Below are 12,952 nucleotides of genomic sequence, written 5' to 3'. Positions count from 1 at the left end.
AAAGAGTTAGGCCTTGTGGGGAAAAAGACCTTTCACCTCAAAGCTATGGGTGGCATCTCAGTGTTAGGGCAAGCCTGTTTCTCTCCATGTCTGTAGGATGTGTGTTATCTGGTCAGTAATCAAAACCAATCTGCTAACCCAAAACGGAGAAGTACTGACTATTTAAGACTTGTGCAAATTTAAATGTGGGCTGTTTTGCAATCTTATAGGGGAAAAAGGTGAAAATTGCCACTTCTCCTTTTTCATTTTCACGGTGCCAATGCACTGAGATGCAATTGCCTGTCGCTGGTAATGGCAACTGCTCTGATTTTCACTGGCAGAGGAGGAGATAGGTTATCATCTGCTCTTCAGCGCTGCCAGCCCGTGTGGTGAAGTCTAGGGACAGTGAGAAAATGAACTGAAGTATCATATTACCTAGGGCATTTTTGGGTTCCTTCTATAAAAATTCACAATCAGAGGGATCAGCCCTGCCATTTTGGTGGCTTTTCAACGGTATCAAGTTGCACTGCTTTGCCGGTACCAGCCACACCGGCAGACAGGTCTCCTCTGTGCAGCACAGAGGTGAGACCCCGGCAGTTTGAGGAATAGGGAGTACATATCCACCCTTGTACCCTTCCCTAGCATAGCCATTTTAAGGAGAAAACAAAGCACGGGTACAGATCTATACATCTGTTCTCGTGTCTTTTGTCTTGATATGGAATTTGATTTAAAACCCACTAGCTTTTATTATTCGGATGTGGTCTCTCTGTATCCTAAAGTGGTGAGATTTTGTGGATTCGGCTATTGTTGGAGATCTGTGTTCAGGCTGAGAGAAAATAAATGAAAGGACGATGAGCTTGTGAGGTTGCAGCTGTTTCCACTCTAAATGTCCCTCTGGCCTTAATCGTTCCTGAAGTCCAAATCTCAGCAACCTGCCTGCCACAAAGTTTTGATACCGATTCACAAGGAATTTCTTTGGAAAAAACAGCGTACAATAAACTTCCCAGACCGTGTGTCCTCTGTGGAGCTGTACTGTCAGGAACATGAGCTCTCTTGGACTTTTGGGTCCCTTCTTTCTCCAAACCAGAGAATTCATCTCTGTCCTCCGGCTACTTCAGGCAGTGAAGCATTTAACTACACCTGAAGCTTCATGCCCGTCGAGGAGTTTGTGTATATCAGTGATTTATGATTTCTTTTGACCTTGTCTTTACAGAGTCCTCCTGTATACTCACAAAGACTCACACAGAAGAGTTGTGACCTTCATCTGTTCCATAATGTACTTTTCCTACTTCACTTGGTTATCTACGTTTAGGACCCAGATACTGTTTTCAGTTCTGCAAGGGACACGTTTCTGTAAATGGTGTAAGATGGAAGCATAACTTTGGTGCTGTGAGCGTTTTTAGATGTGGTCCAAAAAGCCCCTGGGTGCTGTGCCCTGAAATTTGTTTCTCACTGCTGAAAGCCCATCGCTAACAGGGCTGGTCTTTCCTTGTTGGGAGCATCCCTTTGGGTACCTTCCAGGAGGAAGAACTTCAGGGTTCAAGCAGGCACGGCTACAGCAAAACCATAAATAAAGATCTGGAATGTCCCTGTCTCACAGACTGGTTTCTATTGTGAATCACTGTAAGGCCATTCCACTGCCTGACTTCCTCCACACACACAAATGTTCCCTTTCCCCGTGCTTTGTTGGTAAGTACCAACCACCCCTGCACCTCTTACACCCGCTTCAGCTTGGCTTCCAGCAAACCGAGCTGTGCTGCTGCCTGCAGGGGAATGCCTGTGCCAGGTCTGCTCATGCCTCCGGCATCCTCTGGCTTCTTCAGCAGCAAAAGCAGTGTGTGGGGAGCTGGCAGCCAGTGTGCTCCCACTGCAAGGGGTGTATTCAGAGGATCGAGGATTGCGGGAGGAGGGAAAAGTTACTGGTAGTCCTACAGCATGTCTGCTTTCACTCTTCTATCATGACGGGGGCCAAATGAAGAATACAATGCTATCACCCATGTGATAACAAAATCAGTGCAGTTATGTTGTGGGTATCAATAAAAATTTTTGATACCAGACTACTGACTTACTTGTTTCTTTGCAGCATTTTCCTCCTGCTTTGCTGAAGTGGCCCTGGGGGTCGAGCTGTCTACAGAAACCACATCCTTCCACTATACGGCTACTTCTGCTCAGCCACTTTCCATTTACCACTCTTCACCCCATCAGGGCACCACAGATCATTCTGACAGCACGGGCTCTCTTAAAACAACACCCATAAGCGACAGACCAACTGCGCAGACGGCAGCCCCACGCCAGGTAACAACAGACGATCACACGACCGCCCAGGCACGAGCAACCACCGTACGAGTGACCAGCCAGACACCTCCCACGGTGGTATCCATAACATCCACAGACAACACAACTACAGCTACAACCCAAGCAATGGAAACGGTTACACCTGCAGCAAAGAACACAACCACGCACCCTGTGTCCTCAGCCGAGCACGCCAGAACACACGTGAGCACAGAAACGCCAGCGGCAGCCACAAACACGACCGTAAAACATACAGCGACAAGTACAGAAGCGACAGCTGCTGCCACAACTACCACAGCCAACACCATGAAACCTGTAAAGCCCATCACAGGGTCAGGAAACCAAACAACCACTCCTAAAAGTCCAACAGACACAACCACCATTCGTCCGGGCACTCCAACAGCCATCCCATCCACCACGATGACAGCAAGGCCCACTCTTGCACCGCAGCCTTCTCCCATCCCCACTGGCACGTACACCGTCTCCAGCGGGAACAGGACCTGCGTCAAAGTGGCCATGGGTTTGCAGCTGATGGCCCAGAATACGCAGACGGTGAGGTGGAAGCACTGTGAGGCTGAGCTTTCCAACTGCTCTTTCTTCGTTAGCCGGAATGTCTTCTTTCAAGGCAGTTTCCAGAAGTTAGCTTGTGTGATAACCGAAGTGGTCTGCTGCCAGTCCGAGGCCTTTTCTGGGCCAGAGCAGCTCAGCTGCTGTACTCTGGCTGGCAGGGGGGTGTCGGTGGGGCGGCGGGGTGCTTTCTTACCTCAGGGGTCTGGCTGTGGAAGCAGTACTGGGGAGGGTAGGTCAGGCTTCAGCGTTACTGTGTTTCCCAGGAGACTAAAATCTGAATTGAGCTCAGTGAAGGGTTTGACATGGTGAGTTGCAACGAAAGCAAGAAATTGTCAGCTCTCAGACTTGGATCCAGAGGAGGGTTGTCTTGATGCTGACACGTGGAGATTTTAGGAACACGGGAATGGCCAGGCTGGATCAGAGCAGGGGATCTGGTACTCTTTCCTAGCAGGGATCCACTGTGAATAATTCATCAAAAGATGTCATAAAATCCAAAATGGTGATTATGTCCCTCACAATTAAGGTTTTGTAACCTCCATTAATACAGTATGTGGGGTTAAAGCCTCAGGCTCTGAAGTTCATACGCCTTGAGTCATCCCCATGAGAAATCCAAATATTCTTGCCAGGACTCTGAATATTTCTAACATGGGATAAGTATCTGATGTTGGTGAAAGTCATTCTCATAGAATCACAGAACCATTTAGATTGACGAAGACTCTTAAGATCATTGAGTCCAACCGTAAACCTAACGCTGCCAAGTTCATCGCTAAACCATGTCCCTAAGCACCACATCTGCACACCCTTTATCCCTTTCCTGTCTGAAGCCAGGCAGGGAGCATTGTTCCCAACCTCAGCAGCCCACAGTGAGATGCTGATTACAAAAGGTGTGTATGAGATGAGACCAAAGGACCCAAACTGTATATTCAGGGCCCCAGAGCTCTCCTTTCAGGCTACAGCCTGGGTTGGCTGATGCTAGAGATGAACTCTATGATGCAGGACATAATGAGGAGGCTGGGGTGATGCCTGCCTCTGTCCTGATTTTTCCGCTGTCTTCAGGCACGAGTTTCCAGTGCTCCTTGTTTTTAAATTACTTCTGGTGCTCATCTGACCCTGCTCCGAATCGTTGTCAGTTCACTGAGCGAGCAGAAACCGATTATTTTCTGCCATCTTATATCCCACTGGCTATAAATCTCTGTGTGTTCCTCATTAAGTTTTCCCCTCCTCTTCATCAGCAGCCCTGCCATGTCTCTTCTCTCCGCAGAAGCGGATGGAGTACATGACCGTCAACCCCAACGCGACACAGACGTCTGGCAGCTGTGGGACGGTGCAGTCTGAGCTGAACATAACTTTCAGTGGAGGGTTTATAAAATTCACCTTTGTAAAGGTAAGTGTTGCATTGAGAGGGAAGGAGAGTTTAGGATCGGGGATCTGGAACTCAGGCTGTCTTTGATACAGCTTGCGCTGTGGGAAAGGCATTTCATCCATCCCTGGGCTAGTTTTCCATCTGTATATAAGGCATTATCACTCCTGTCCTTCCCAAGAGGCTAGAATCATAGAACCGTGGATTAATACAGGTTGCAAAGGACGTTTGGAGGCCACCGGGTACAACCCCGAGACCCATGTTAAAGCACCAGTCTGGCAACACAAAGCTCCCCCAGAATCTGTGTGCCATTTCTATCCAGGTGAAAACCTTGTGGGAGGGAAGGCCGGGTCTGCTGTTGGCATTGGAGCGGGGCAGAGGGCATGGGTTTGGTACTGGAGTGCCTGCAGGAACGAGGTGTCCGTGCGTGGAACTCGCTATCAAGTTGCTGTTACGAAACGGTGTCTCGGGGACCCCTGACTGCAGGGGAGGTTAGTCACCTGCTTCCCATAAGTGCCAACTGCCCATCCAAAAGTCAGCTGTGGTTGTTAAATCCAAAAGGCAGCCTGGGCAGTTGGAAGTTCCCAGGAGCCATGGCCCATCCACAGCTGAACGAGCCTAATTTCATCTAATTCACGAGTGGAAAATTCTGAACAAGTGAACAACAAAAATGTAGGTAAGTGCCCTTAAAATGCACCATACTGAGGAGATGCACAGAAACTTGGGCAAGAGAGAGGCCCTGCTTACATGGTGGGACTTCTTGACTTCCACTTTTTGACACTGGGCCCGCTGACGCCACGTTCCCCACTGGGCCCGCATTGCCGGTGGGTGAGGCTTTAGCATAAGACAGCAGGACTGCTGCTGCTATAACCACAGGAGAAACCTGCGGAGCACAGCCATCCTCTTGCTTCCTCAGGCATCTACCGGGCTGACACGTTTCGGGTGGCAGAACGCAGTCCTGTTTATCCGAAGGCTCATAAGGGCTGGGTGGTGATGCCAGCAGGGCCGAAGGCAGACGTTAATGTTGCGTATAGTCATTAGTGGGCAGGGAGGAACACGGCACGGGTTGGGTCAGACTCGGAGTGGAACATGCATTAAGGCCTTGTCCTGGAGCTCCGGAGCCGTTCAGAGCTGCATCTGGCCATCATTGCTGGTCTGTGCCCTTCAGTTAATCAATCCAAAATGTGAATCTTACAGCCTGGTTCCAAGCTCAAAGTAGTGACAATTAGGAGAAGTACAAATGGTTATTCACTCATTTCCATAGAAAGTCCAAGAGGCAAATTATACCACACCTGAGTCATTAATGCTTAAGCAGAGGAAAGGTTTCAATTAATAATCATCTTGATTTTAGTTTATGGCAGAAAGATTCCTAAAAGCTACAGAGAAAAAGTGAGGTAAAAAGCCAAGGGGCTGTTTCAAAACAAAGGTTCGGTTCAGACCGTGAGTGTTTGCTTTCAGTGTATGCTTCCTGCAACAAGGGGAGCGTTTTCTGTCACAAGGATCCTCAGAAAAAATCTGGTGATTCAAGCACCCATGAAAGCCCCAGCCTGCAGCAGTGCTAAGGAGGGCGGGGTGAACCGTGAGAGGTACTTGACCTGTCTTGCCCTGAAAAAGGTGGTTATTGGCACGGCGTTAAACAATCCTCCCTTCACTTGAAGATAAGCCTCAAGAGCAGGGCTCGGCTTTGAAATTCAGGTTAATAAGAAATCATTTTGCTGCTGGTTTTTGATGTTTGCCTCTCTAGTTGCTTTGACCCAGGAGTGCTCCGGCCAGAGCAGTCCTGATTTTCACCGGTGAGAGGAGCTGGATTGGGCGCCGGGGCTGCGGCGCTGGTGCGGGGTAGTGTGAGGAGAGTGGCCGGCTGGGTGCTCACCGCCGCTAGCGCCCTTTGCAAAAGCACTTGAAAAAGGGAAGTTTTGTAACCAGCCCACAAGATGTGAAGTAGGAGCAGGTGTTTTCCCCAAGCCAAGTTATTAACTGTGGCCAAACAGAACATAGCACTGCTGCAACGAATTGCTGATATTTGACCAATTTATGCCTTTCAGTAGGAGTAACGCTGAGAACCTCTTCTCTGGTGTATTTCTTTTAACTTTCCCAATCCATCCTACCAGCTTGTAAACAGCATAACGTTAAAACTGGGTATAAGACATCCATGTCTGCTGCCTTTTATCTACCAGCTGCACCCACCCATCCCTGGCTTATGAGGTAAAACGAACAGCAGGGCTGCTACACCAAGATTCACATTTCCCTCCAACACTGCTGCCAGGGAGAAGCTCCTAGGGCTGGCTCTCACTCTGTGGCAGTCCAGGAGAGGACAGCATTCAGGTTGCACCAGGGTTTTAGGGCACGTGCGGGCAGGACATTTGGCTGGAGGTGCTGCTCTGTGTTGTTGTACCAGGTGATTTCTGCGTCAGCAGTGTGTCGGCACATGGAAAAACCCCAGCCAGCACCAACAGTGTCCGCAGGGCATAAGGAACAGTGATTTCTCCCCTACACAGGCACGTCCAGGTTGCTGTTTCCCTATTTGCAGTGGCTGCTGTAGGTAGATAAAATAGGAAATGAGTGGTACTAGTATGAGAGGAGCTCCTGGCTCCCAGCGTGTTGCTGACCTCTCCAAGTTCGAATCAATGATGGACGCGGCAGCACGGGTGCTTTCCGCAGTTTGCTCACACGAAGGGCATCTGTGCATAAAGTGCACGGCAGCGCCGAGAGTCCTGAAGGCTTCCGGAGGGGTCGGCTCAGCTCCTGCGAGCAGTCGGACTGCAGGTCAGCGTGGGTTCATTCAGCGCAGGATCACTCAGGGGAGCGCTGTAGGGACTCGCAGTGAAAGCAGAGCAGGTGAATGAAAATAAAACAGCCTTAGCACGTGCCTGTTAATTTGTGCAATGTGCACTAGCTGCTAAACTGCCTCCTGTTTTCGGTTGCCACAAGTAATACACAAATGTGTAGCTCGGGCGGTGTGTAACATGAGTCCTGCGTGGCCCAGTTCGGCTGCAGTGAGCAATAAATACTTGGGTCCTGAGGGTGATGCTTCAAAACGTGTTTCTTCGGGAAATTCTTTGTGACCGTTTTGCTGCGGTGAACTGTATTTTTTGTGCAAATATGAGGATGTATTATGAATAAAGATCTGTCTTCTTTTGCAGCAAGCTCCAACGTACTACGTCAGTAAAATTGAGGCCAGATTACAGTTATATTCTGAAGGTCAGTGATCTTACACTGCTTTAATTTCCTATCAAACCGTTCTGGCTGTGGGATAGGCTGTCATATCTTTACAGCATTGCATTTTGCAAATTATGGATTTTATCAGGCTTTCAACGTGCCATTCACCTACATCTTATGGTATGAAAATGGAAGAGAAGGGACTGGGCTGCAGTTTCATCAGAACTGTTGGATTTTCCTTTTGTCCTCAAAAACTTCCCTTGCCTTTTACTGATCTTTCAGAATAGAGATTACTTCGAACCTAAGTTTAAGCTTCAAAACAGTCCTCAGAGTGTTCTTCTGCAGACACACAAAAGTGCTGTGATTCCAGTTCAGTTGCAGGCGTCTTTCCGATCCTATACGCAAACTAAGTGAACACAGTGTCTGGATCGCAGAAATGCAGGGCTGGATCCAGATTGCAAAAACATCAGCATGGAGAAGAGGTGCCTCTGACATTTTGGTTTGGCAAAAATAAGAACTGGACCCAGGCTGAGGTTCTCTGAACCCTGGTTCATTCTGAAATCCCAGACCATGTCCATGCTCTTCTCAGGTGATGGGATTTCCTTTTTCTTACATAGCCCTGCTTCTCACCACTTGAACAGTCAGGAGCTGGCCCAGATGCTACCTCCCAAGAAATGCCAAGAGAACATCATTTAGGTCAGAGAGCAAAATTCTGAGCCATCACATCAGATTTTCTGACATTAATTTTGCACAAATTCTTCCCATTTTATCAGATCTCTGCCAGGTTAATGACTATTATTATGTCGCTTCTCTCTTTGTTACTCATAACTATTTGGATTGACTTTTGGCTCTGAAAAAGAAGAGCAAATCAGGAGCTCAGTCAGGTGTGTCTAATAGCACTGAGCTTCCAAAAAGCTCAGTGCCTGTTCTCACTGATGAGCACTTCTGTTAACCCCAGTGGAGCCTGTTCTGATCTACAGCAGCTAAAGAAAAGCTGATCCAGAGGACATGTCTGCTAGGGATGTTCTCAGACTAAATGATCAGAGTTTTCCTGTGCATTGCCAAGTGCAAATTGCAGCAAATACAAACTAATCAGCTTAATCGTCAGTTTTAAAATCCTCGAATATACTTGGAGTCCTCCACAGGGGTGCTGGGAAGAGCCATGGCCACCCCTGGCTGTCTGTTACTGCCTCTGCCAGGTGTTGCCGTTTCATAGCCCACCAGCAGCATTTTTGCTGTGAGCAAGCCTGTATCTTTTCCAAGATGGAAATTTCTGATTTAGCTGTACCAGCACACACTGGTTGTACTGGTTTTGACTGAAGAGGACCAGGAGTAGGCTGCACCGTAAAAAAATGTTTGTCTTCAAGTGGCATATCCACTTTTCAGAGGAGGATACGCATAAAGGAGATGCCCAGGTTACAGGATCTTTTCATGCTTTGAACTTGAGCCATGTTTTCCGTAACGTACTGTGACACTGAAATATGTTTAAAACATAGTTAATACATAAAGCAATACAGACTGGATACGTCAGATTCCCACGCTAGAGGTGGCATCTCTGTTTTGCCTGGAAACAGCCGTGCTGGAGACCCAAGGTAGTTGTCTGCTCCTGCAAAAATCCAAAAGCCCTCTTGCAGAATCAGGTGGTTAAAATAGGATTTGAAGAAGCATCTGAAATTTTAGGCACTTTTTCAGACCCAAGCTCAGCTGAGCTGCTGGTTGGTAATTAAATCCCTCATTTAACCGTGGAAGAAAGGTAACTGATACTTTATGGGGAAATGTCCCTGCTTTGGTCACATCTGTGGCTCTGCCAAAGCACCAGAATCTTCCTTTTTATCTCAGAAAGATGTTGGCTCCAGCAGAGGTGGTGTGGACTCCCATTTCTCTCTCTGGCCTCCAGGTATGCTGTACTATGCAGCCATACATGAGAAGCTGTTCACAACAACGCTCGGGAATTCCTTCAAGTGTGTCAGCAAGCAAACCTTCGGCCTGGAGAAGAACTTCCAGCTGCTCTTTGTCAATATGCAGCTGCAGGCGTTTGATATGGTCGGTAACCAGTTTGGAAAACGTAAGTAGAAGGATCCCTTTTCCACCCTTCCTGTCAGTACTCGGGTAGCCTGGTGGGTGTTATCTGCTAGATTATAAACACACACCTGCGGCGATCCTGTCACACCTACAGCGCAATCACGCCTCGGCAACAGCTCCCAAACAATGTAATCTGCCCGACACTGTATTCTCACCCTTTGCCAAATCATTTTCAACACAGTGCTAATACCTATGGAACATGGAAAAGTGTCTTTCCCTCCTGCATTCAGCACCTGCTTGTTCACCTTCTCATGAAAGATGTTCAGCTCTACAGCCACCCTTTTATTCTTCACCCATTTTGGCCCAGAGCAAGCGGAGGTTGTTCACCACCACCGTGGTGCCCAAACTCCTGATACGTGCAGTTCAGTTCAAGGTCACTGTTCTTGATACAGTCAGACTTCAGCTACTTCGAAAGGCTCTCGACACTCATGATGTCCCACAGCTGAAGCAGCAAAGCTGCCCACGAATAAGGGACATTGGTGAATGCAGGATGATGCTTTCCGAGCAGCTCTGTCTAGACATGACAAAGTGGCATGTGCCCGGTTTCAGACTTCGGCGTGATGCTGATCTCTCTAATATGGCCTTTCTTGAGTACAGCCATAAAGAGGCGACCATGTAGCTTATTGAAGGGCAGAGACAGACCAGTACTGACTGTCCTGCTCTCTGGACTGCCCACATCAGGAGAATGTACTGGGGATCATCACAACTTCTCCCCTACACCCACACCTGGGGTTCCTTCCACAGGGAAGCAAGATGTTGTCACCCTTGTTTCTTGTCCAGCGATGCAGCCAAGGCCTGGCCGGGCGGTGGGTGCCAGGACTGCTGGACCCACCAGCAAACTCCCACATCCTGCTGTATGGACACTCTCATGGTCTACTGCCTTACTTCTTGTGGGACACGTGAAAGATCCTACAAAAGCCAGAGCAGCGGGCTAGATGGCACCTGTGGTCTCTTTCAAATAGTGCATCTTCACATTCCTGTGGGTCCTCACAGGGTGTTTCCATACAAGAACTCAAGTGCCCAGCCAGGCTTATCAGCTGTCCAGCCTTTCACATGCACTAACAGAACATTCCCTTTTTCTGACATTTGGCTTTCTGCATGCTTACAGAATATTTCCCCTGTATTCTTCTTTTTACTCTAGATCTGTCTTTTCACTCAGTTTGGCCCTGTTTGATTGATTCTTCTTTTGTTAGTTCACCATTTTGGCTGTGTTTCTTACTTTAAAAGAAATATAATGCGAAACAACATTTGGGGCTTTTTTAAAGACATGGCCCTTTGGTTTGCATACTTTTCTGTAAATTCTTAAACGCCACACTGAGAATCCAATCTGTGCTCCCATTCTCACGAAGATTCTTTTCATGGGATAACACTGAGCTGGAACAACTCATGGGATCCCATCTGGTCCTCACATTCCCATTCAAATTTGTACAATGAGTGAGTTCAGTTTTGGCTTTTGGTATGGCCTCACCGCTAGCAGAAACAGAGCTTAGAATGACTCACTCTTCACCACCCTCCCTCCCCCCAGGTCAGGCTAATCTCTGCTAATCAATACCATATACAAAATTAAATTAGCTTTGCTCTTAATCAAAGGGCTGAGAAAGCAGCTGCCACCTCTGAAATAATTCCCTAGTGGCCATGAAATAGTTATGAAACTGTTACGTAGCTCTGCTGCTTATGCAGATTTTGAAAGACAAAATCCCCAGTGGAGGGATGACTCTGCACATCACCAGCCTCCTCCCCTCAGGTTTCTGGAGACTGGTAGTTTCACTTCTGTTGCTCCTGATTTGCTTACCTTTAAAAGGGGAAGGAAATGACAACACTAATGATCATTGGTTTCAAGTTCCTTACAATGCTGTACAAACTGCAGCAGTGTTACATCCACAGCTGGACCTGTTTGAGTCTGGAAAGCTGCAAAAGTTTCCTCTGAGGTGCATTTCAGTGTATCAAAACCAATTCCCAGGGCTCATAGCCCAAGGTTTCATCCAAGGAAAATGGCCAGTTCAAAAATCTCTGGGTTTTGCAATGCTCAGATGCAATACTTGTCAGCTCACTTCCTTAACAGCAGGTTACATTAACCAGATAAAGCTTTAAAAGGGAGCACCTGGCAGAACGCTGATGCCTTTGGCTTTGTGGCATTGCATCGTGTGAAATCACCATCTGGATCAGAGGAGAAGAGGATCAGAGTTTGGGGAGAGCCATGTGGAGGCTCTGGAGCTGTGACATGCTGTCATGCACTCCATATGCTCCCTGGGCTAACGTCCCGCTGTTGCCATGAGGATTCCCTTTGGGAAAAGCCCAAGCTCAGCTACAGCCTGTGCCAGCATAGTCATCATGGAATTAGACAGTAACAACGGAGGCTTTTGTCTTCTAGCGCTGTCGAAATCTGCCTTGGAATAGTCACAGGGAGTGAAAGGGGTGGAGGGTGTTGGATCTCTCTCGTACCCCGGGTATAAACTGTATTCCCTGCAGAGCTGGAATATGTTGTGGGGTTTAGCTGACCAAGCTACCCTACTTAGGGGACAGTTTTCTACTCAGGTGCCACTCAAATGGAATGGTCTCAAGCTGCGCCAGGGGAGGTTTAGATTGGATGTAAGGAAGAAGTTCTTCACCGAAAGGGTTATCACGCACTGGAACAGGCTGCCCAGGGAGGTGGTGGAGTCACCATCCCTGGATGTGTTTAAGAGACGGGTGGATGAGGTGCTGAGAGATAGGGTTTAGTGGTGGACAGATACGGTTGGACTGGATGATCTCTAAGGTCTTTTCCAACCCAGTGATTCTATGATTCTATGATTCAAAGCATCATGATCTTGATGGTAAATCACTTACTGCGGACATGGAGGAGCAGAGTCATTCTCCAGCAAAGCACGTAGCTATTTCAAAAAGGAGCAAGTATTCACCATGGGTAAAAATTTATAAAGTATAGCTATATAGTTCTCAAAACAAGGTTTTGAGAACTTCTGGCTTGTATTTGCTAACTTTTGTGGAATATAGGTTTATAGTCTAGGAGCATGATGCTCTGCTATAACACATTATCTGACCTTCTTTTACTTTCAGAAGAAGAATGTTTTCCTGATAAAAACAGCAAAGCAGCTCCCATTGCGGTGGGCCTGAGTATCCTGGGATTGTTTGTCATTGTGTTTGCCACATTCCTGATTTCCAGAAGAAAGCCGCATAGAGGATACGAACGTATCTGAGGTGCCTTTGTGCTTCCAAATGCGTGTAGCAAGAAGAGAAGTCACAGGAGTTTTAGCTTCTGCCTGGCAATCTCACTGCCCTGAAGCCATACTTTTAAGTGGGATGACACCACGTGTTTAAAGCTAATGAATATTTCTGGAAGCAATTCCTTTAAGGTGGGAAGGAGAGAACTCACACCCTCTAGGCTATTCTTAGCATCTAATTTAGACATAGTGCAGAGGACCAAAGTGAGGAGCCTGAAGTCTTTATTATCAACAAAGGAGGCAATTCAGACCACCTAAGTCAGATGCCTAAAAATAGTTTAAAGCAAGCAGT

General features: G+C 47.6%; 1 protein-coding gene across 1 annotated transcript in view; it reads left to right on the top strand.

Annotated features, from left to right (window-relative positions):
* LOC104517329 (lysosome-associated membrane glycoprotein 3-like) overlaps positions 1 to 12,636 on the top strand; it is a 19,349-nt gene extending 6,713 nt beyond the window's left edge. The window contains exons 2-6 of the mRNA XM_010161946.1: positions 2,063 to 2,823; positions 4,103 to 4,225; positions 7,345 to 7,402; positions 9,258 to 9,425; positions 12,497 to 12,636. Of these exons, the coding sequence (XP_010160248.1) occupies positions 2,063 to 2,823; positions 4,103 to 4,225; positions 7,345 to 7,402; positions 9,258 to 9,425; positions 12,497 to 12,636 (1,250 nt within the window). The remainder of the gene's footprint in view (positions 1 to 2,062; positions 2,824 to 4,102; positions 4,226 to 7,344; positions 7,403 to 9,257; positions 9,426 to 12,496) is intronic.
* The last annotated feature ends 316 nt before the right edge of the window (positions 12,637 to 12,952 follow it).

This window comes from Eurypyga helias, unplaced genomic scaffold (genome assembly GCF_000690775.1).
Source record: "Eurypyga helias isolate BGI_N326 unplaced genomic scaffold, ASM69077v1 scaffold10982, whole genome shotgun sequence".
NCBI lineage: Eukaryota > Metazoa > Chordata > Aves > Eurypygiformes > Eurypygidae > Eurypyga > Eurypyga helias.
Note: the sequence above shows the minus strand (reverse complement) of the source record. Positions and strands in the feature narration are given on the sequence as shown.